General features: G+C 39.8%; 2 protein-coding genes across 6 annotated transcripts in view; one reads left to right on the top strand and one right to left on the bottom strand.

Moving 5' to 3' along the window:
- Positions 1 to 22100, bottom strand: part of Hiw (MYC binding protein highwire) — a 209205-nt gene that overhangs the window by 15300 nt on the left and 171805 nt on the right. The gene's annotated exons all lie outside the window — the stretch shown is intronic.
- On the top strand, positions 855 to 20219 carry LOC145977473 (uncharacterized). Of its 2 annotated transcripts, XM_083109525.1 has the most exons (4): positions 857 to 1650; positions 15897 to 16316; positions 17255 to 17547; positions 17774 to 20219. In XM_083109525.1, exons 1-4 carry the CDS (start codon positions 1432 to 1434, stop codon positions 19554 to 19556), a joined length of 2715 nt encoding a protein of 904 aa, XP_082965651.1. In that variant the 5' UTR covers positions 857 to 1431; the 3' UTR covers positions 19557 to 20219. The 2 variants fall into 2 exon arrangements, with proteins under 2 accessions (XP_082965657.1, XP_082965651.1); XM_083109531.1 differs by lacking the exon at positions 15897 to 16316 and having other exon boundaries at positions 855 to 1650.

Below are 22100 nucleotides of genomic sequence, written 5' to 3'. Positions count from 1 at the left end.
CGAATCAATTTTTGTAAGCAATTATACTTTATTCGTAATACAAATTTAAATTTAGTTTCAATCATCTTATTAATTCTGATTCAAAATAAAATTACTTTAATAATTAAAGCTTTATAAAGACATTGAAACATAAATAATAATAAATTGACAGAAAATATGAATTTTGGTATTTCCTTCCCTCAGCTTATAAATTAACAGCTTTTAATTTAATAATTAGTATCAATTCCAATTAAAATTTTGTCGCTGTAAGCAACGTATCTTTTTATCGCATAAGATCTCCTTTTATTGAAGATAAGATAAAATCTTAAGAATTCTATTTTTATCCAATGCCATGTTTACGTGCATGGATTTAAAAAAAATACATTTACACGAAATCTCCAGTAAATATTTAATACACTGATTACCTTATCAATGCTTAAAACCAGAAGCAGCTAATATTTCGTTAATAAATAAACACGATGCAAAGTTCGATCGATATTTCTCGTAATCGATCGAATTTCTATTAAAATAAAAATACATAAACTTCGCTTTCTATAAGAGCAACACGCCGATTAAACCCATTGACCGGGGTTACAAGTCCTGAACGCGGCTTGCGCAATTAGCATCCGCGATGAACATCGGTCACTTCGATGCGGATCGAGGGTACTCCGGATAATTTGGTCAAGGTCGTCCTGGCAGGTGCGCACCGTCCATGGCTCGACGAAAATCGACGACCGCGCTCGCAGAAGTCGATGTCGATCCCCTTGACGAGCGCAGCGCGCCGATCGGGCCCTCGGGAAAGAGCACGAGCGCCCGTCTCATTCCTTCGAAGCCGATGACGACACGAGTCATGGCCGGCGTTTATCTCTCAAAAGACCTAAGAGAGAGAGAACGCGCGGCGAGAGGCGAAAAGAGAGAGAGAAAGAGAGTGGCAAGGCGAGTCGAGCTGTATAGATCTAGGTGGGGAGCAGACACCGATCGTGCATGCTACCGACCACAGTTTAAAAGCAACCTCCGTCACGATCGCATCAGCTGGTCTCTAGTCGCCTGGCTTCCTTCTGTCAACGAACGCGCGCGAATCGATTATTTAATCGATCGTTGATTTCGGTTCCCCCGCATCGTGGAAGCTCGTCGTCAAAGATCGATAGGGCCCGATAAAGGGGGAGATGTGCCTCCTTGTCTGCTCGGACGCGAAACGCAAGATCCATCAGTGGAAAAAGTCGCGAGGATAAGGAATATAGTGTCTCCTGATCGATCGATCTACGCGATCGATTGGCAGATCAATGATGGCACGGGTTTTCGCTTCGCATGCTTCGTTGTGTCTTCGCATCATCGTTCCACGACGAGACCAGTGATCGGATCGTTATGAGAGAGGCCGCGATCGCGCGAGGAAATTGGTGACAGGTGATGATCTAACGATCGCTCTGATCGCGTTCGATCGAGGATCGTCGCATGATGAGCGCCAAGCGAAGAGTGTCGAGCGGCCTGGATGGGCTCGTTATTAAGTGTGATCGTGGGATCGTATGCTCAGTGTTCCTACTGTGGTATCTCGCATTCCTCCCATGCATCATCGAAGCCACCAAGCCAGGGATATGCGCCATGAACGGCTGCAACTGCACCGTCCAGGCGCACCGATGGATTAACGTCAAGTGCGTCTTCTCCAAAGAACAGGTGAATGCAAGGACCGCCGTTGCGGCCATAATTTCACGCTAAAAATAAGCGAAATCCACAGAGAAATCAAAATTCTTCTTCTTCTCCCTCTCTTTATATTTTTTTAAAAATCCAAAAATTATTTAAGATAAATTAAAAAAAAATTATTTAAGAAATTATTAGAATATTAAAAATTATTTAAGAAATTATTAAAGATTTTAGAGTGTAATTTTTTTGAAAAAGAAGATTCTATATCTTGTCAATACTAAATAAATTACTAATCAATTAAAAGACAATAATCATTAAACAGCATAATTCGATGGTCTTGGGAAGTAAAGATATCATTTCTCTCTTACTTAAATTGAAAATTAATACTCTCGATGCCGATTCTTTCGAGAAAGACTAACAATAAGCGACAAGGAATTTTAAAGTTGTCAAAGTCGCGACTGTTGTTTGCGCTTTTGATTAACGTGCAGTTTTTCGCGAATTATACGCGAAATCGCGATTTATCTCGGCATCCGGTGCTCCATAAAAGAGAAGTCGTTAATGCACGACGGTGAAAGTTTACGGTGGAGTTTTGGATTCGCCTTCCACGCGAGATTAGCATATAAATCATTGGCCCGGTAAATACGCTGGGAATCGCGTGCACGGAAGCGCACGCAAGTGCGTGCGTTCGTTAAACGCAGACCGGAGTCAGTCGCGTAGAGAGAGATCTGAATTTCAAATAATTGTAAGATTATAATACATAAATTTATAATATATAATATATAACATATAAAATATATAAAAATTTTTATAAATCAATATATGCGAAATTTAAATGCTAAACAAGATCTGATTTTCATCGATAAAGGTTTCTAATAAATTAAAAGAAAATAAATTAATAAATTTAAATAAATTAAAAAAAAATTTTTTTAATTTAAAAATCATTTTTCGCATCAAGTGCGGCACCTTTTTAATATGATAATAAAAATAATATTGAGTTAATATAATGAAAATTGGAAAAATGGAAAATTCGATAGAAGCATGATTGAGGAAACATGTGACGTCCGTTTCTTAAACGTCCGTCCCTGAGCAGGCACGAAACAAGCTGTAACTTGCACTACCACGTTTCTGTATACGGTATAACGTGCAACAGCCGCAGCCTCACTTGCCGCTCCCGTTGTCAGCTGCACTCAAGCTGAATATCATCCGCAACCGATGCAAAGGCGCGATGCGATGCGCTTCTCGCCAAGTTTTCGACACGAGAGACTCAAGGGTTGAAAACGCTCGCGATAAAACTATCACGTACAACGTGCCAGGAGCGATAACTTGTTCAAATAATGGTCAGAGATATAGAGTAAGATCTCTCTGATAGATTTGAGATTTTGAAACAGATTTGAAATATCCCAGAGCCATGCGTTGCAAGAATCTCTAGAAATATATGATATATGATATATGGTTCGTAACTCGATTTAACTCCGATCATAAATTTGTGATTGAGATAATACACGGTTCAATTTATTTATGGAACAGAAAATTGATTTTACTGCAAAGGATTAATAATGCAGTAACGTTTAATATTTTATGAGAGCTCGGTAATCCTTCAGATATTAAGAGCGATGATATTTTGCTAGAGAACCTGCTTTTTATCGCTTGAGGAGATGATGAATCTAAATCAATAATTTATTCTAGTTTGATTACATGTAATAAGACGTAGAACATTAATTAATCTATAATTCTTCTCCGAACGGAGGTTGAATTTCTGCCATGCTTCTTGACCGCAAACTGGAGTAAGCCTATTCTCTATCTGCGCTATGATCAACCGCTCGCATAGAAACGCAACGGAAACCAGTTTTAAGCGGCACTCACAGCACTTGCCTTCTCTTTTATGGTAGCCCGACATACAGTCTAAGGCCACCAGATCGTTTTATTACTTTGTCGCCATTCACTATTTCAGGCTGCCTCGAGTAATCGAGATATTTTCATGCAATACATAAATTATTTAAAATAATTACAAATAAATTATATATAAATTATTTAAAATAATACAATAATTATTTAAAAAAGTATTAGCTAAAGAGAAAAATATTAATAAAATAACTTTCTCGGATTAAAAGCGAATCACATTCATTTTTGAAAAGTATTTTGACATATCTGTCTTATAATTATATGAAAAAATCTAAAAGTTATCGATATTTCATTGCAAATATTTAAAGTATAATTTACATGATTTTTTCATGACTTTTAACGTATCCTCAAACAACTTTTAAATCATTGAGAGCGATTCCTCTCCGTCCGATAAACGCGTTAAGCGTGGGCGTGACGCGCAATACAACATGTACCCAGTGTCCTTAACAATTGACAGACAGCAGAGTGACTGGTGTCGATGAATAAAGTCGATAGTAACCGGCCGAGAATAAAATAACGAGTACATCGAAAGTGTTACGTACGTAAAATTATAAATACACAGTCGTTTTCAAAAATACTAGCATGCTCGAAAAGCGAGGGCATTGACCAACCAAGCGGGCTACAGAGACGGTGTTTTATATTCGCTCAACAACAAGTGACAACACAGAAACAACAATTGGCAGCGTTAAGCCACTATTATACCGCTGGACGGCAGATACTTGGTAATCAAATCAGATTCAGTCACATCGTCACTTATCATTCCAACGCCATTAATTCCATTTATCGTACAGCCGGTCCATCGCTGTGCGATATAACTGACTGGGCTACTCCTTCTTGCTGCCTCGTGCAAGTTCACTCGTATCGAAACAAGGACACTTTAATTTGATCGGCGGAAATGACAAATCAAGCGGCGATCAAATACTGAAATCACGGCGAAGAGTGTAGAAACGCGCGGATCCCTCTTATAGGGAAATAATGCGAGATTTCCTCCCGCGATCGAGGACTCCGATAATAAAAAGTGATCAAGTTGAGCGAGATAATCAATTCATAAATAGGCGTGAATGAAATATTGTTCGTCTTATTGTGCTCTATTATTAGCACAATATCATAATTATATTTACTAAAAATATTACTTAAAAAAATTATTAAAAAATTACTAAAAATTACTGGAAAGTTACTAAAAATTACAAAAAATTATTAAAAAATTACTAAAAAATTATCAAAAATTTATTAAAAAATTACTAAAAATATTTTGTACACATTTAGTTTCGTTTATCTTATGTCTCTTTATATTTCGCTTATTGATATTCCATCTATTTTAGTCTCGATCACCGAAATTATTTTGCATATTTTACGAGATCTAAAGGGAACACAATTGAGATATTAGAATGAGACACGTGTACACATCCTCACGCGACTTAGACGTTTGAAAAGATTGACAATAGCCAACTCGCTCGGAATAGAATAGATCGGTCCCGATATCTCCCTCGAATTCCTCCTCGTGCATTCGATCGAGCCTAGGTCGACTTCCGCTGCACGCAATTTCCGATCGGAGGGCTCATCGCGAGCGATGCATTGTCCGAGTCAACTGCTTCACGAATATTTTCTACTTCGTTCGACAACTATTTCAGTATCGCCGCTCAAGTTTGATCCTAATGTAATCCCCTACCACGTGTTCCAGTTCTAATTTTAGGGTCGAATATTTTAGGGAAGAATTTCCTTTCTCTTCCCCCTTTCATTCCGACTTAAAAAGAGGCGGGGAACCGGGTGTATTGAAGCTATCAAGGATGACTTTTGGATCTCTACGCTAATGTTCGCGAAATGCGCCTTCAGGCGGTCAGCTGTTATTCGCTCGACTGCCGTTGCGCGGGATTTAATTCGCGTGTTTCGCGGTATCCCCGTTGCTATTTGCGATGGTCGTCGATTCGAAATTACACGTGGAAACAACAATTAACGTTGGCGCGCGTTAGCCGTTGCACACCAAAACAATTTCGCGCGGCGCCAGTTTAGGCGCGCGATTTAACGCTCACGGACCCGTTAATAAGCGGCGGCTTTTCCCGACCTAACTCGATTACAAACCGATTGCGATTATGGGGAATGTAGGAGGGCGGGCGAATCTGTTGACGCAAACCGGCGAAAACAATATGCCGGCGATTAAAGCGTGCTCTCGCAACGCTGCTTGTAATTTCCCTGTCTCCAACTTCATATCTTTCTCCCTCTCTATCTCTTTCCCCACCGTAATCATCTCGAGTGGAGCGAATAAAACCTAACAATCGGAACTGGAAAATAACACGTCGCGCGAAATCGCGCGAGAACGATAGCAGCGCTTAGGACGGAAACGATGCCACCAGATACACGCGTGCGTTACGTTCGACGACCTCAGCTGTAGAAATGTAACATTGTTACCCGCCCGCAATTACATCTCGTTATAGTCTCGTGAAAACAAAGTCTGAGTCTCTCCCCAAAAACTACCCATTCGAGGTCGCTGAATGTTGCGTTAAATTTTACGAGGAGGAAGGGACACACATTGCCTTTCATGAGAGCCCTCCTTTCATTCGCATCATCTGCTTCAGCTGTCGATGAATTAATAAATCGTTATTCAGTTCATGTGCTCATCCTAGGACCCAGGAGATCGGGCCGATGGGAATTTCGTACGCACAAAATCGCGCTGCGCGTTGGAAGTTCGCCTGGTCCGATCCTCGCCTCGGCTCAATTTATTCACAATAGGCCCTTTCAACGAATTACACTTTGGTTGGTCGGGGGCGTCAACGCGAGAGAGCCTTGATCGCGTCGACGACGATGCGGGCTGATCCGAGAAGTGACCGGGATAATCTTACGTAAATCGAATCCTATCCCCTCGGTCTTAAAAGGCAACTCTTAGAATACATTTTAAACCTGTACGATATCCTATTTATCCTCTTTGGAGTTAACATTCTCATGTAAATCATCCGAAAGACTTTCTTTCCTTACAAACATTGAGAATATTAATTTATAAATTGATCGATGATAAGATTAAAATTGAAATGCCTTGATCTGATCGAGGCGTTTCTTGCCTATGAAAGTTCATCATTGTTCGCGCTGTCGTATGTTATCTCTCTACGACTCCGACCTACCTTTGTGTTTCCCAACGCAATATTTCACAATTAAAATCTGTGAACACGTCGACTCGAAAACAATTCTCCAATCGCATCGACGAAGAGGGAGAGATCGCGCTCGTGAATCTTTCAAAGAGTCTCTCGACTTCCCTCTCTCTCTCTCTATCAGCCCCCGATAACTTCGATAATCCAATAAACGGTTCGATGAGAAAGGGAAGAGAGATCCGGCGTTATCTCGATCGCGGAACGCGCTATTATCACTCTCGGGCCATCCTCGGCTCCTCGCGCAACCCACCCTCCAGAATGATAAATTATTTTAGAACGTCCCATCTCTCCCCCATAGTACATACAATACGTGCATCCGAGAGCCGATTGCGGTTTGCCGGCTTTGTCTGGAGAATTTGCTCCGGGGGCGTAGATATAGCCCGACATCCTGCTCGTTTATTCGCAACGATAACTCTCTTTCTCGCTTTCTCCAACGTCTCCTCTGCCACGAGTTCTCTTCAGTTATCGCGATTAGCCACACGTGCGAAGTGCCTCGCCTATCTGCGCGAATACGTCCTCTGTGTATATTAAAGCGTCGAGATAGGTGCACGTGTGTGTGCGTGTGTGTGTGCGTGTGAATGGGATGGAGAGACCAACAATCGCGTAAATATGAGTGCATTTACGCTCGCCTGATCCAAATCATGTGTCTTCCGCGTTGCAGCCCGTGAAACCGTAGTGGTTCTATAATTTAGACTCCCCTACGCAATCTACTGTGATCGGATTAACGTTAGAAACGCCTTTCCGGTCTCGCCATGCGTTTAATTTAGAACCACGTTGTTCTAATAAAAGATTCAAACAACATTAATATCGATTAATATTCTTCAGCTATTCGACAGCAGTATCTTCCTCATCTCTTCACAAAAAATAATGCATCTTCATTTTTATTTCTACCAATTCATTTTGTCTAATGGCTCATATAAAGATATGAATGTTTCTATAAATGATTCCGTGTACTAATTGAAAGAGGCAAAAAGGGAGAAGAGGTTTAGATGATTGATAAAATCTCTAGGTGTAATAGAGAAAAAAAGACGGAAGTAGAGAAGATATCGATTGCAGAAGATTAAAGCGACGGAAAAAAAAACACACACACGAAAAATGTAGCACTTAGCAGATCGCAGGCCATCCAGTGCCCGGTGCGCTGCGGCAATTAACCGAATTATCCCTCGACGCGACCCCCGGTCGGAGGGTCCCCCCTGGCCCCCTCCTCCCCGCGGCAGGGCATAATGGCGCTCGCATGTCGGCAAAGGCAGAGGCGTATTCTAGCGTGGCCGCGTTATGCGAGAGAGTAATTTCATCCCGTGTGCACGATGCGAGAGGAGAGCCGAGTGTCAGCTCTACGGGTGGCATCGCGCCATTCCGCGAATTAACTTCCGGCATTCCCCGTGACGATCGCCGTAACGCCGAGCCCCACGCGAATTCCACGGAGGGGGAGACGAGATATCCGCACGACCTGGAGATACACGCCCGTATAATAAGTACACTCCGGGCTCTCGCTCTTCGCGAGCGAAACGCTCGCCGGACGTGGGCGCGGAACATTAGCAGCGCGCGATAAAGCCGGCCAAAAATTGGCAGACATTAACCGCGCAGAGTGTCATGCGTGTCTTCTTGTCCACATCGAATCGCATGTCTGATGGTCGAATTGCTGTTGCTTAGTTTAACCCTCTCAGCCATATATTTCTGTTTACATCCAAAATCTTTGCACAGAAAAAAAAGACATTCTTGTCTGGAAAATATCTTTAGTTTTAATATGAAATCTTGAGATGAGATTATATTGCGTTAATTAAAGAAAAATATAATTGCTTGCTTGAATGAAGCCATTTTATATAGTTTAATCAAGGAAAATATATTCTTATGATTTAAGATTTAATTTTCTTAAGTGGAAAGGAAACAATGTTTTAATTTTTAAATCAAAGATTATAATTTTCCTAAAGTAGAATTAAATAATTATATATTCTTGAGATGACAATTACAATATTGAAATAAAACTATAATATTGTTGAAATTTAAAATTATTAAATTCTTCTAAGAAGATTGCGTATATATGAAACAATGAATGCGTTAATATAAGTTTTGATTTGACACTTATTTTTTTCTGTGTGCCAATTCGTTTTCTGGTCCCTGAATCTGAGTCTGCTGTCAAAATTTTCGATTTCAAAAAATTCAAGATGAAGGATACAATATGGCAGAAAATTATAAATTTAAAAGATTATAAATTTTTCCTTTAGATTTGGATTCTGGCTTGAAAAATTCTCAGAGAGAAAGTTTTGGGAGATACAATTGTTAGTTTGGATTTAGTACGGAAAATATTGTATTTTTTATAGAAATTTTATTGATAACAAAAATAACACGGTGGATAAAATCTGAAAAAATTCTAAAAAATATTTTAGAGTGTACTAAATTCGTAAAAAAATTGCCCCTTTGATTTTCTTAATAAATTAGAAGAAAATGCATTTCTTCGTGAAAAAGTACTAATTTTGACTATTTTTATATACGATTTTTGCAACTAACATTTAATGACTTTATATTTTTTTACATTTATCGATGTTTTAGGGATTTTGTAGAAACAAAAAATCCGATATTTGTTGTTAAAAAAGTGGTGTAAGTGAAAAAAATGAAAAACTGCGAAGAAAAAGATGGGCCGCCAAGTCGTGATACAAAGGGTTAAGCAATAGAATGAATGCATTCGGGCGGAAATAATTTTATTTCTTTTTCGATGACTACCTCTCTCAAGTGTTATGCATAAATTTCTTAAATAAATCGAATGATTTTTCGATCATTTGAATTAAATTCGCAACGCATCGATCGAGAACAAACAATCGAAGTGTCGTATGTGTCATAAATTCGCTGAAAATACAATCTCGCAATTTCATTATCGCAAAAAGGGACGATGCGTCCCTTTTTTCCAAATATAATATTTAAATCTTATGATAACATATTAACGAGCCGGGTAATTAAATCGGAATTGTTTAACAGGCGCCGTTAAAGGATACGGGGGAAACATGTAATTATAATTTCGTTATACCAGCGAATAGTATTAAATATTCAGGTCTCATATTGCGTGGAATTATCGGGAGTATATCAATGCTCGTAATGTGCTATACATCAGATAATTTAACGTCAGATAATATTCCAAATTTACTTTTCAATCCAATTTCGTATTCCGTGATTTTACGATGATTGTATATTTAAAAAAGCGCAGACACTCTCTCTCGTTGTCTCTAGATGGGCCAACTAAAAGGAGGAATATAACAGCTACTGTGTATTATAACGACTACTTTCCTCCGCCTTTTTAAATTGAAGGCGAGATTCGTCTCTCACGGCCGATTAATTTCGAGGAGCAGAAGAGACGGCGCCTGAGGGATCTCTCTTTCTCGCGTGCCAGAGTTTAGAATAACTCGATTGTCTTCCTCCCGTTCACCTCGAACTAGAACTAGACAGTGAATCGGGTTATTTTTACAACGTCGCGGAGAAACGCCCGGGCTTCTGTTTCCCCGACTATACGTCAATTAGCTGGGGCGCAAGTTTGTCAGTGACGAAAATGGAAACTCGAAACTTTCATAGACTCGACACTTATCCGGTTCATTCATCTCGACGAGCGTCTCTCACGCCCTGGATGACGAGAATCGTCGCGACGAATTGAATGCGGGGGAGACACGTCATCTGCGTTTCGATTAGCGTCTTCCAGGAGCGGTTAATGCGCCGATCTGATGATATACGGCCGTCAATTCCTCGCCGATTTCAATTCAGACGGCGAATCTTTGACGCGCGTGACTTGGCTGCCGTAGACGTCTCTCTTCGTGCGAGCGAATCGAAATGCGCGACGCGTATCTCCAATACGCCGTTTAATTATTTATCCATGCGATGGATGTTTCTCGTCGCATAATTTGGAAGTCGGTCGATAATAACGGTAGAGGTCCTCGAGGAAGGCCAAGAAATTTAATAGAGAGATGCTCGCTTTTCTCACTCGCTTGCTCTTGCCTAATTCATCTTACGTAACTTCTCTCATTTTCCGCATTTTATTTTCGTTCATTCGTCATCCGCGTCAGCCGTAATGCGTTCGAGAATAATTATTTCTTCCTCTCATCTTTTTCTACAATTTTTTCAGCAATATCGAATTCTAATATTAATCCTTAAAAGTCACATATGGGTTCCTATCGATATTTTAATAATAGAATCTCGAGATCTTATAAATATATAATCGATAGAAATATTTAACATTTATTTCTTAATTTTTTTGTACATAATTTTTAATTTTAATTTAATTTAATTTTAATTTTCTACAGATGTCAAAAAATATACGTGAATTTTTATACATTTTTTCAAGCATTTTAAGACAACTAAAACAGTGACAAGGCATTGTAAGTCAAAGAAAAAAATGTGTAACCTGTAAGGATTAATAGTACCATGGAAGGATTTGCATTTTATTTTTACTTTCATCGATGAGAAAAAATAATCGTATACAAAATTCTTGGAATTTTAATAAAATTTTTCAAAAATTGTGATATTAAACTACATAAATAACAATAAAAAATTAAATTAAAATGAAAAATTAAATTAAAATAAGGATAAAATATTGACTTATTTGCCAAAATTATGCATCGGAAAATATTTTATACAAACGCCTCTTCAAGGTTGCTCTTTCCCGTGTTTGCTCTGGCAAGGCCAGCGTGTGCGAAAATATTTTAACGACAGCGAATAACCTTCGCGAGTTGCATTAGGTCATTATAATAAACAGGGTTTCTACTCGATCGTTCCATTCGTCGAGCAAGGATGGCGTCCGGAAAAAAAAACTATCGATTCTCGCGATGGCGAATTCGCAAATTCCACGGTTACCACGGTATCCATTGGTGTTTGCGCAATCCGGCTAAAGTGACCTGCTCTCTTTATTTCCGGTCCGATGCATCGCACGACCAAACTTATCCCACTCGTGTTGTAAGTTGAAATAATGTTTCCTCGCCATCGAGGCGATGTGACCCTCGCGATTCATCGATATTCCGGACATTCAGCTTTCTTAAGGTTCCCTTCGCTAACGGTATATCTACTGCAACATCGACGTTGCAGCGGTTTCTCGTCAGAAATATATCCCTCGTATTCATATTACATTGTTGTATCATGTATGTTTAAATAATTAATCAGATAACGGGAAATAACGTCAAATAATACGGCCTCTTTATCGAATCGCGAAGGAAAATATACAGAATTATCTTATCTTACATACAGCGTAATATATGTTGTACATAATGTAATAAAGAGTTTAAAAAATAAACTCATACGTGAAGAATCAAAATTTTGAATTTCTTATAAATTCAGCGAGCGTTAAATAATTCTGTAAAATTCGTAATTAATTCTTAATTGATTCTGTAAAATTCTTAATTAATTCTGTAAAAATCTTAATAATTCTTAAATATCTTCTATCCATTAAATGGGTAATATCAAAAATTGGCTAAATGTCTCGTGAAGGTATCGCGAGAGGGGGAGAACTCGAGATATCTCCAAAGTTTTCCTCTTACAAAAATCTTTCCCGTATAGAATCGAAGCTAAACCAAACATATGGAATCGAAACTAAACCGAAACGATAACGGAAACGGTTCGATACGCTCCGTCGCTGAACGAAGCAAAACGAGATGCGGAACGATGTTAAAAAAAAATCCGCTCTAAAGTTTCAGGGCGGTCCGGAACAAATTGTAGATATGTAACCGTTCTCAAATAACTTCAGCTGCCGGAAAATTTCGGAAGTTTAAATACAAATGTTTTCGTATGGATTTCTTTGTCTCCAATAGTCCCCTTTCCCATCGTGAAAAATACCCTCTTTAAAATCGCTTGAAGTGAACAATGGGAAAAAATTGTGCGGAGCCTTCGACGATTTTTAATTTCGACGATTTTAAATTTAAAGTTCGATCGAAAGTATCTCAATTGACGCGAAAATTGATCCTATGACATATTTTTTATTTCAATGGCCACTATGTTATTAATTCATCGAATATATTGAAGAGGAAGTGAGAAGGAGTGAAATGAATCGATGTCTAGAAATACATCGCGGCAATCGTAGAAAATTCTATGGCTGCGGGCCAGCTCGTCATCTCGGTACTGCAAAATTAATTCGCACCAGCGGTTTCACGTCTTGTTGTTCGTGAAAGATTTCGAGAAAGAGAGAGAGAGAGAGAGAGAGAGAGAGAGAGAGAGAGAGAGAGAGAAATGTTCTTTGTGCCCAAGGACCGCGACGCAGAAATAACCGATGTTATCCCAGCCCTTGAGTCACAACCGTGCGACTTTTAAGAGCAGACTTAGTCATTCGTCGAGAAGCATAGAAAGGAACGACGCATTTTCCGACTTGCATTCGCTCTTCCCTGACCGCGTTTCTCCTCATCCCGAGGAACCGACGGCGGTAACAGCTGGGTTCGCCGCGCAAAGTGCGTGCAGTGATGTCATCGATGCCACATAATGAAAGTGGATCCGATACAGCGCCCCTACAAAGGGGTTGTATCACGCGTTGACACATACACGTATTTTGCTCGCTTTTCTAATATTACGGTTTTTCCTCTCGTGCCTCTCTTTCCTTCTGTTTTTCTCTCCCTATCTATCCAGCTATTTATCTCTATTTTGCTAATTAATACTTCCCGCGCGAAACTCTCCTGCTGAACTACAAGGAAGTCACGTATATTTTTAATTAGGAATGAGCATAAACAACATTCGCTGCTCACTACTAATACTGTTTTACTTTACTCAGCGTTATCAGCCGGAGAAGCGCGTATCTCATCATACAGAGTACAGGAAATCCGCATTATGTTGTAGCAAAGGATAGATATCAGAAAATAATATCATTTCATAAGAGTTTAGAGTAGATTAAAATGTGCCGTATTAAGATAAAATTAATAAGTCCTACAACAAATCAAACAGAGTCCAGTAAATTAAAAATTAATAATTTTGCGCGATAAAATATGTATGATGATGAGGAATAATTTACATTATTGTTGCGAACCTACTTTTATTTCGCGCAATAAATTTCTGAGCTTTATCTGGATGCACTTTATCGGATGCTGTCATGAAACTAAGCCCGATACTATCGATTGATCGAATCGTACTGAAACAACAATCACCGTAGTCCAACAAGATTGCCTAACATAACTACTATACCATGCGTTATCTTAATCGACATCTTTCTCTCTTCCTCTCTTAATATTTATATTAATTTAAGATGCGCGATGATATCGATACGGGAATACTTTTTCTTCTTTTTCTGACAAGCAAGCCTTCAAGGGTAAATCTACCAGTTGAAATCAAACCGCGACTTATGACAGCTCGATTGCGATGAGGAGACGACAAAACAAGCAAGGGAACACCGGAGCCTCGCGTTACCGTGTAACCAAGACACGGGATGCGAAAGTCGAACCGTACGCATTACTAGTCGCGAACAGTGACTCATCGGAGTTCTAATGAACTCTTGAAACGATTTTCCGGTGCTTTGAAGGAACCAGCATGGCACGGATGCCGCATTATGCGGTCTACGTTTATTGAGCTTTTTCGTGTGTGTAGACCAAAGTCGAACGTAAAAATAAACCAGGATACACGGAAAAATAATTTCGTACGAAAAGTAAACATCCGAAGTTGGAAGAAATCCAAACGGGAAGAGACCGATAATTCTATCCATTTCAAGCATTCCATAATTTTACGAAGATATTTGAGAGAAGATACAGAAAAGATACACAATTATTTATTTATTTATTTATAAAATTTATCTATTTATAAATTATTTATTTAGAGATTTATAGAGTATATCATTCTCACAAATGTGGCATCCGCAACTCTTTAGAATTCTATTTTTCAATGACAGAGAGAAAGAGCAAAGGAAGAATATTTGATAAAAGAGATGACTTTTAAAATATAGTGTTTTTTTATCGCAAATATCAAAAGAGGCAAACAGATAATAAATCGGAAATACAGAAAAATAAATTATGTATAAAGTGATTTATAGTCGTATTTTTTGTGTCACGAAATACATTATAATGTATTATCAAGTTGTCAAGATTAACACTCATTGAAGTACGGCCGACACACGCTTGTAGTTGTGTTGTAATATCTCATATATGGAAAAATATCTCATAGATAATGATTTAGTCATCGGGTCAAAGATGCCGAAGCAAGAAACCGGATGCGTTCACACACACATATACATATCACCAGAAACAAAATCAGTAATCTAAAAATAGAGAGAAATGAATAATTTTCTATAAACTGTGAAAAAGAAACTCCCTTGATTGTCTCTGATATTTATTCGTGAATCGTCAAAAATTTCTGCAAAAACCAAATTTTATGAATGATTGTGAGATTTCAAGGCTCTTTTGTATAGGCTGGCTAAATTTCCTCTGCCTTACATTTTTCAGTGATCTTCAACAGGGTCGTTTCGCAGTCGGAAGTATTGAGAGATTAGAATATCTCTTTCTCAGTAGTTTATCGTAGAATTCTAATCTGTCTTTTTACTAAACAATGTAACGTCGAACAAAACTGAAAGGAATTTCTAAAGAAGTTCGAGTGACACGTATAATCGGGGTCAGCGCAGAGAATATATCGGCATAAACTGAAGGAAATTTATAAATAGTCGTCAGGAAGTCGACGTGGAGTTCAGTGGAAATATTTCAAAGTCTCCTCGGAAACTCGATTGTTTAATGAGAATATAATTGTTACTTCACTCCTTATTTTATCTCGCCCAATTATCTATAACCATGTATATTTACAATAAAATAAATTTTTAATAAAATAAAAATTTTATAAATTTTATAAAAATTAATAGATAAAATTTAATAAAAATTTAATAAAATTTTGAATAAAATAAATTTAAAAAATTTTTTTGGAATTATAAATTTGGAAACTTTGAACCAAAATAAAATTCTTTTTTCAATGATTTGTCAAACTAACTGTATTATGTGCGATTAATGTTGTGCAAAAATATTATTCTTTCGATGTGTCAAAAATAAAATGTGTCGTAAATTATTACAAAGCGAGAAGAGGCATAATGATGTCAGAAAACAGCCTTAGTCAGTCGCTAGATATCCGCTCATTATGTAACGCACAAGATGTAAATCTAGATAGAGAAGCAAATGACGAGGCATACGACCTTGGAGGTGCGAGATGTCGATCGCGCGACATTACCATCTTCTTTAATTACACCTGCTAACGTTCTTTCGCACAGACTCGACGTAGCGTCATGTTTCATCTCTCGTCTCGATTTTCCTTCCCTAGAACGTGGAGCTGCTGGAGGGGATGATTCCGCCGGAAGCGTCGGACCTCGAGATCTCGCACTGCCGTGAGCTGAGGATACACACGGGCGCGTTCGACGGGGGGGTGCCTCTGAAGCACGTCCATGTTTCCAGGATCTACAGCGTGGTCGCCAAGAGACAGGCCTTTCAGAACCTCAACGCGTCCAACACGCACCTCGAGGTGTCCGAGTGCAACAGCGTGTTCCTGGAGAGCCACGCCTTCCGGAACACGCGTGGTACGCTCAGCGTCTCGATATCGCGCTGCAAACACGTGGAGATCAAGCCCAACGCCTTCTCCTGGCTGCTGTGGATCTCGGTGAAGGAAGTGAAGTCCCTGGAGCTCTCCAGCAATGCCTTCAAATTCGAAGCGCCTCAACACGGACGACACGGACCAGCGACCAAGGTTATCTTGATGCACATCGTTATTAGTTATTAAACTATGATAACGTATCAGAACCGATATCGATATTAATATATCTTTATCGTCTTATGAATGGAATTAGCTTCGATAAAGATAAACAATAGATGTAATTCCTATCTCCTTATACAAGCTTTTAAATGAATGCATTGCTTAATCGGAAATTTTGGAGCAATTTAAACTTAATATTTGATTGGGAACAATTAAATCTTTTAACGAGAAACTATCGTACTTTAGAAGGAAAATTTAAATTTTTAAATCGATCATATGCACGTTTGTTATAATTTGAATTAACACAATTAAGTGTAAATTAATTTAATATCTTCAATTGAACTTTTTTTACACGTAACTGTATTTAATCTGTATATTTTTATTTCCTCTGCTAGTGTATGCATGGTCAGAAAGAAATTATATTTAGAGAATGTTGTTAATAAAGTAATAATAGTCGAAATTATATTATCGAGTTAATTAAACTTATTTTAAAAATAAATAACATCGTATATGTTTAATAATAAAATCGTATTAATTTGACAAAAATTAGTATGATTATGGAAGAAGAAATTAACGGGGATTAATTAAAAAATCTAGTAAATTTTTTTCTACAATGTTTTTTTAATGTAATTAATTTAATGCATTTACGCGTTGCATAATGTATTAATTTAATATATTTACGTGATACTCGCATCCCAATTATATTATGTTACTCAATTCTGATATCGAATAACGCATAGATATAAATATTTTTGATAATAATATTCGTAACATTCTCCGTTTCAAATGTCACTAAATGAGGGCAATTCATACTGATTTGCGCGAATTATTATTCGATTAAACGTCAGACAATAAATAACTTTTAGATCGAGTAACAATATCTTGAAAATTTAATAACACAATTTTGAGATGTCGTGCTCTTTGCAATACAGATAATGTTCCAAAGTGTGAGGATCGCCGAATTACCGAAGGCAGTGTTTCCTTCGGCAGTCGCGGAAATACGAATGGACGACATCTGGACCAAGACTATACGCAAGGACGCTTTCTGCGCGATGACCATCCTCAGCGTGATCATCAGCAACGCGTCGATCCACGAAATCCAATCCGGCGCCTTCAGCGACAGAGCCCTTATCCAACATCTCGAGTTCGTCGATGTGCAACTTACGAATATCAATACGGCGGCCTTCAGGGCTGGTCACGACAATCTGACCATTCAATATTCAAGGTTCGAGATATTAAATTCACTTCGCAAAGTTACTTATCATATTTACAGCAGAAATTCACGGTCGTGAAATGGAAATCAATCCATCTCTTCTTCTCTTTGCATTGCTTCAGCAAACACAACAAATTCAACTCCAGCCAATTTCTTAATTTGTTGTCTTCGATTTTCGGTTTCTTTAATTATTTAGTATTTTATTTTAATGCACGTTTTAATTTTATTATTCTATTAGATTATCCGAGGTGGACACCGGGGCCATCAACACGTCAGCGGCGAACGTCACCTTCAGCAACAACGAATTTCGGCATCTGCGCCCTGGTTCGATTGTACTTCACCAGTGGAACTATATAGCGATCGACCACAATCTCTTCAACGATCTCGAGAGCGAGGCTATTAAAGCGGAGGCTATTAAAGCGGAGGTGGGCGCCACTTCCAGCCCAAATTTCGAATTCTCCTTTACCGGTAATCACATAGAAAAGGCGCGGGCGGGCGCGCTCAAGTTCGTGGCAATCTCGCAAAGTGTGAACAGTGCGCGCATCGGCAACAATTACTTCAGGGAGAAGTGTAACTGCAATCTCGAGGAGTGGATGCGCGAAGTGACGGGGCTCGACAACTTCGCTTCCATGATCATGGAATCCAGCCACTGCATGGTTGACCAGTTCCTGGACAAGTGCCTGAACCTGTCCGAGGGTTACATAACCATGCGCAACTTTACGCAACTCATCTGCACGCAGCGGCATCACGTCGAGTGCGAGAAACCGTCGTCAAAACCGAAGCCAAGCGTCATCCCGCCCAGCGTGGGCCCTCACGTTTACCCAAGACAAAAAGGATACTTTGATATGGAAATGAGCGAGTCGGAGCAGCTGGAGCGTGAGAAGAGGATCATCGTCATCGTCTGCATCGTGGCGGTCTTCATCGTTGTTGCGGCAATCCTAGCCTCGGGAATTCTCTACGTGCGTCGTCGTGGGGTCTGTCCCAAACTGACATCCAGTCCGCTGACGAATCTAACGAGCTGGTTCTCGTCCAGCAACGGAATGACCGCCGCGACGTCCGCCAGGTCGATCTCGCGGCTGAGCGTGCACGAATACGTCGGTCTCCAGCCGGAGACCAGGATCCTTCAGATCGAGGAACCTCAGGCGAGTGTTCAAGAGGACGACGACCAGGAAAACGGCGATATTTATCCGTATGCAGAGAACAAGGCCACGCAAACGTTACCGGAAGAGCTCACGGAGGAGTACCTGAGGGATCTTCGGGAGCGACTGAGCGATCCCGACAATTACAGCCAGGCGAGAGAGATGATCGAGCACTTGTACGATCTCATCAAGGTTGAAGAGAGCTGCAACAACAACAACGATCAGCAACCGGCGGCCGATCGGGAGGAGAACGCCTACGATGTGATCCGTCCGAGAATCAAGAGGTCTCGCGGAGCATCGAAACCGTCCGTCAACATCGGCACCAAAGCACCGTCCTTGGAGAAGTTATTGCCCAGCGGGATACGAGTCAGACCACCCATCACGGAATACGCGCAACCACGCGATCAGCGGACCAGCGACCAGAATCACTTATACGCCGAATTACCAGGTGATGAGACAGTCCCCAGCACCAGTCGATTGTCTCAACCGATCCTAGAGAGCCTGATCGGCCGGGCACCTCAGCCGCTACCGCCAGACGTGGTTAACGATCACCTCGTCAGCAATGATGGTCCACCGAAGAATTTGGGCTACGGTGCGGATCATCGCGAGGTGGATTCTACCTGTAGGGATCAACCCGCTAGGCCGATGAGCTTCCTCAAAGTGCTCGGCGAGAGTATTCTGGGCGCGACCAACAAGATGAGCAACAAGAGGCCGAATTCGCTGCTATGTGAATATGCTGAACCGTCAGATGCGACTGCTCATTTGTACTCGGAGCTGCCGGAACCCCAGCAAGCGTCCGCGTCCACCAGCAAGATGGCCAACAGGCCGCTGCCCACCAAGCCCGATCAGGATTCCGTCGTCGCGAACGCGGCCAAAGCGTAGCGACGCCCATTATCTGTGATATAAGTGTTACGTGCTGCGACGATGAAGATTGTAAAATGTCCTTTCTCTTTTCGCCTCGACGAGTAAAGTGTGTTTGCGCCCAAGCGATTGCGTAAGAGGTCTGCACCCGACGAGTCACGTGGAGCGCCTCGACTCGGATAACGTGCGTGTATGTGCCTGTGTGACAATAGCGAGAGGAAATACGTCAGAAATTAGTGCAATTCATGCGTATACAAGGCTCGAACGAGCCAGACGCGCGTGTCGAGTACCAAGTGTTGTTACTTTCAAACTGCGTGCGTGCGTGCATGAATAAGCCCTTGTTTAGAACAATCGCGCACAGCCAGTTGTATTATTCGGATGATTTCATTTTCGTGAAAGGGGAGGACGAGTCCGAGTATCGACCAAAGTGCCACGCTTATGCGAAAATACCACGAGCGAATCGTGCCAAAATTATTAATGCATTTCACGTTACGGTTGTACAGCCGACGCAATAATAATTCCATGGACTTGTCTACTGTTGCTACCATGCGTTCGATTAGTGAATCGTCAAAAAGTACCGCGAGAGAAATCCAAGAGTTTATTTATCCGCGAGAAAGATGGATGTAACATAAATTTATATATATTTGCTTCAGGTATTATTAAATAAGTATTTTACACATCTGACATTTGAGAGAAGTTAATCAATCCCCGCTTTAAAACATTTGAATTATTTTCAGTAATTAAAATTTAATGAACCGAGTATTATATATATGTGTATTTAAAATTTGTTTTTTAATTTATTTTTTTAATAAATTTTATTTTAATTAAATAATCAATAAATTTCATTGCAACACAAGAATTAAACTTTTTAAATATAATTGTAATGTAATAGTAATTAAATATAATTGTAATATAACTGTAATATAATAGTTATATTTTTAAATTATATTCTGCAATGTTAAATAGTATTTTGTAATCTTTATAACGATATTTTTAAAAATTTCTATATTAATCTACTTTTATATAATATCGAATTCACATCGATTCAAACAATACGAGAGCTCGCGTCGAAATACGGAATATTTCTCTTCGTTTCCGCAATCAATCCGCTTGAATGGGCAATAAAACACCGCGTAGAGGTCCAACAATCAGATCTCCCTCCGGCTGCTCTCGAACAAGTATCTCTCACTTCAGATAACACCCACGCTAGTGTCCGAGGCGAGAAAGAGAGAGACAGAGGTATTCCAATTCACAAAGTACTTAGTCGTAAGTTCACCGAGCGCGCATCGATTACTCCTCTATCTAAATCTCTCGCATTCAAAGCGCCCGTTGTCTTATCTCAAAGAATTTTACGATTCGAGCAGTTTCCCATCTCGCTCGCTCCACGAGAACGCTTTCGGGGGGTTCAGGGGTCGTCACGGCTACTCTCGTATCCTTTTTTTCCTTTTAAACTACGGGCAGTGGTGCTCCTCTCGAGGAAGCCGCGTCATCCTGGAAGCAACGTGGCTGGGTCGCGAACGCTCCGATTCATCTCGGAGCGTCCCGTGAAAGCCGAAAGATATTCTTAATCCCTCTCGGGGGGCGCGCAGTCAGCGTATATCCACGGCGAGACCAAACTATTTCATGAAGAATGTAAGAGGAGCAAATAGAGCCGGCCATAGGCGGGGCGGCCTGCGTCGCAGCTGTTGACGTTTAAACGGTCGCTCTTCTACGGATGGTAAAACCCAGAGAAAACTCTGGTCGGCGACGCGAGCAACAAAGGCGACGCCCCCGATGGTAGAAATGACGGGGAAAATTCGCGAGAGGGAATATATATATATATATATATATATATATATATATATATATATATATATCTCTTTGCGACGACGATCAATCTTCCTAATTTCGATGCTTGTATTCTTTCATCCTGCATTTTTCGACGTCGCTCAATCCAGGTGTAAAGTTATAGAGTATTCCTTCTCGTCTCCTAGTAATTCGCAGTCGATTTTTCCCTCGACGCGAATTTAATCTAAGAGCTAATTATAGCGCTATTTAACGTTGAAAATTAAAGCGCCCGGACAAATTAAATGTCAGGAGCGTAAAATGAAAGATGAGACTTGCTTTCTTACTTTTCAATTAATTGGAAATTAAATGTTACCGCGGCAAAAATTTCATCCACTCGAGGAATATTGTTGGGTGATTGTAAAGATTGTAAATTACATTTTTATCGGGCGAGAAATTGAAATTACATTCTTGTTACAATAGGTCGCTATTCGGCGTGTTTTTTTTATAAATATATTTTATACATAATATATGACAGTCGCTTCGCGAACGAGCGTTTGAAGTCATTAATTAAATTATCTAAATTCTAAATTATTTTTAACAACTATAATAATACATGACATAATTCTCAGAGTCTACTTTTCCCATCCAGGTAAAGAGCACTAAAAGCTCTCTGCCAATATTTGTACACGCTTGAGTCATTGTGTCTTCGATTACGTCACGTAGATAAAAATGAGAAAATGTTCACGTATATCGAAGAAAGTCGCGAGTTCTTGCATCGAAAATATTTATAGATGGAGA

This window comes from Camponotus vicinus, unplaced genomic scaffold (assembly GCF_025532165.1).
Source record: "Camponotus vicinus isolate PSW18456_S1 unplaced genomic scaffold, iyCamVici1.0 SCAF_1, whole genome shotgun sequence".
NCBI classification, from domain to species: domain Eukaryota; kingdom Metazoa; phylum Arthropoda; class Insecta; order Hymenoptera; family Formicidae; genus Camponotus; species Camponotus vicinus.
This window is presented reverse-complemented; position numbering and strand designations above follow the sequence as displayed.

What these genes read in the sequence shown, in the direction of transcription:
- LOC145977473 (XM_083109525.1), top strand. Translation starts at nt 1,432, where the DNA reads ATGATGAGCGCCAAGCGAAGAGTGTCGAGCGGCCTGGATGGGCTCGTT. An exon ending in GACACGGACCAGCGACCAAG is followed by an intron (nt 16,317 to 17,254) that starts GTTATCTTGATG and finishes TTTGCAATACAG; the next exon opens with ATAATGTTCCAAAGTGTGAG. An exon ending in CTGACCATTCAATATTCAAG is followed by an intron (nt 17,548 to 17,773) that starts GTTCGAGATATT and finishes TTATTCTATTAG; the next exon opens with ATTATCCGAGGTGGACACCG.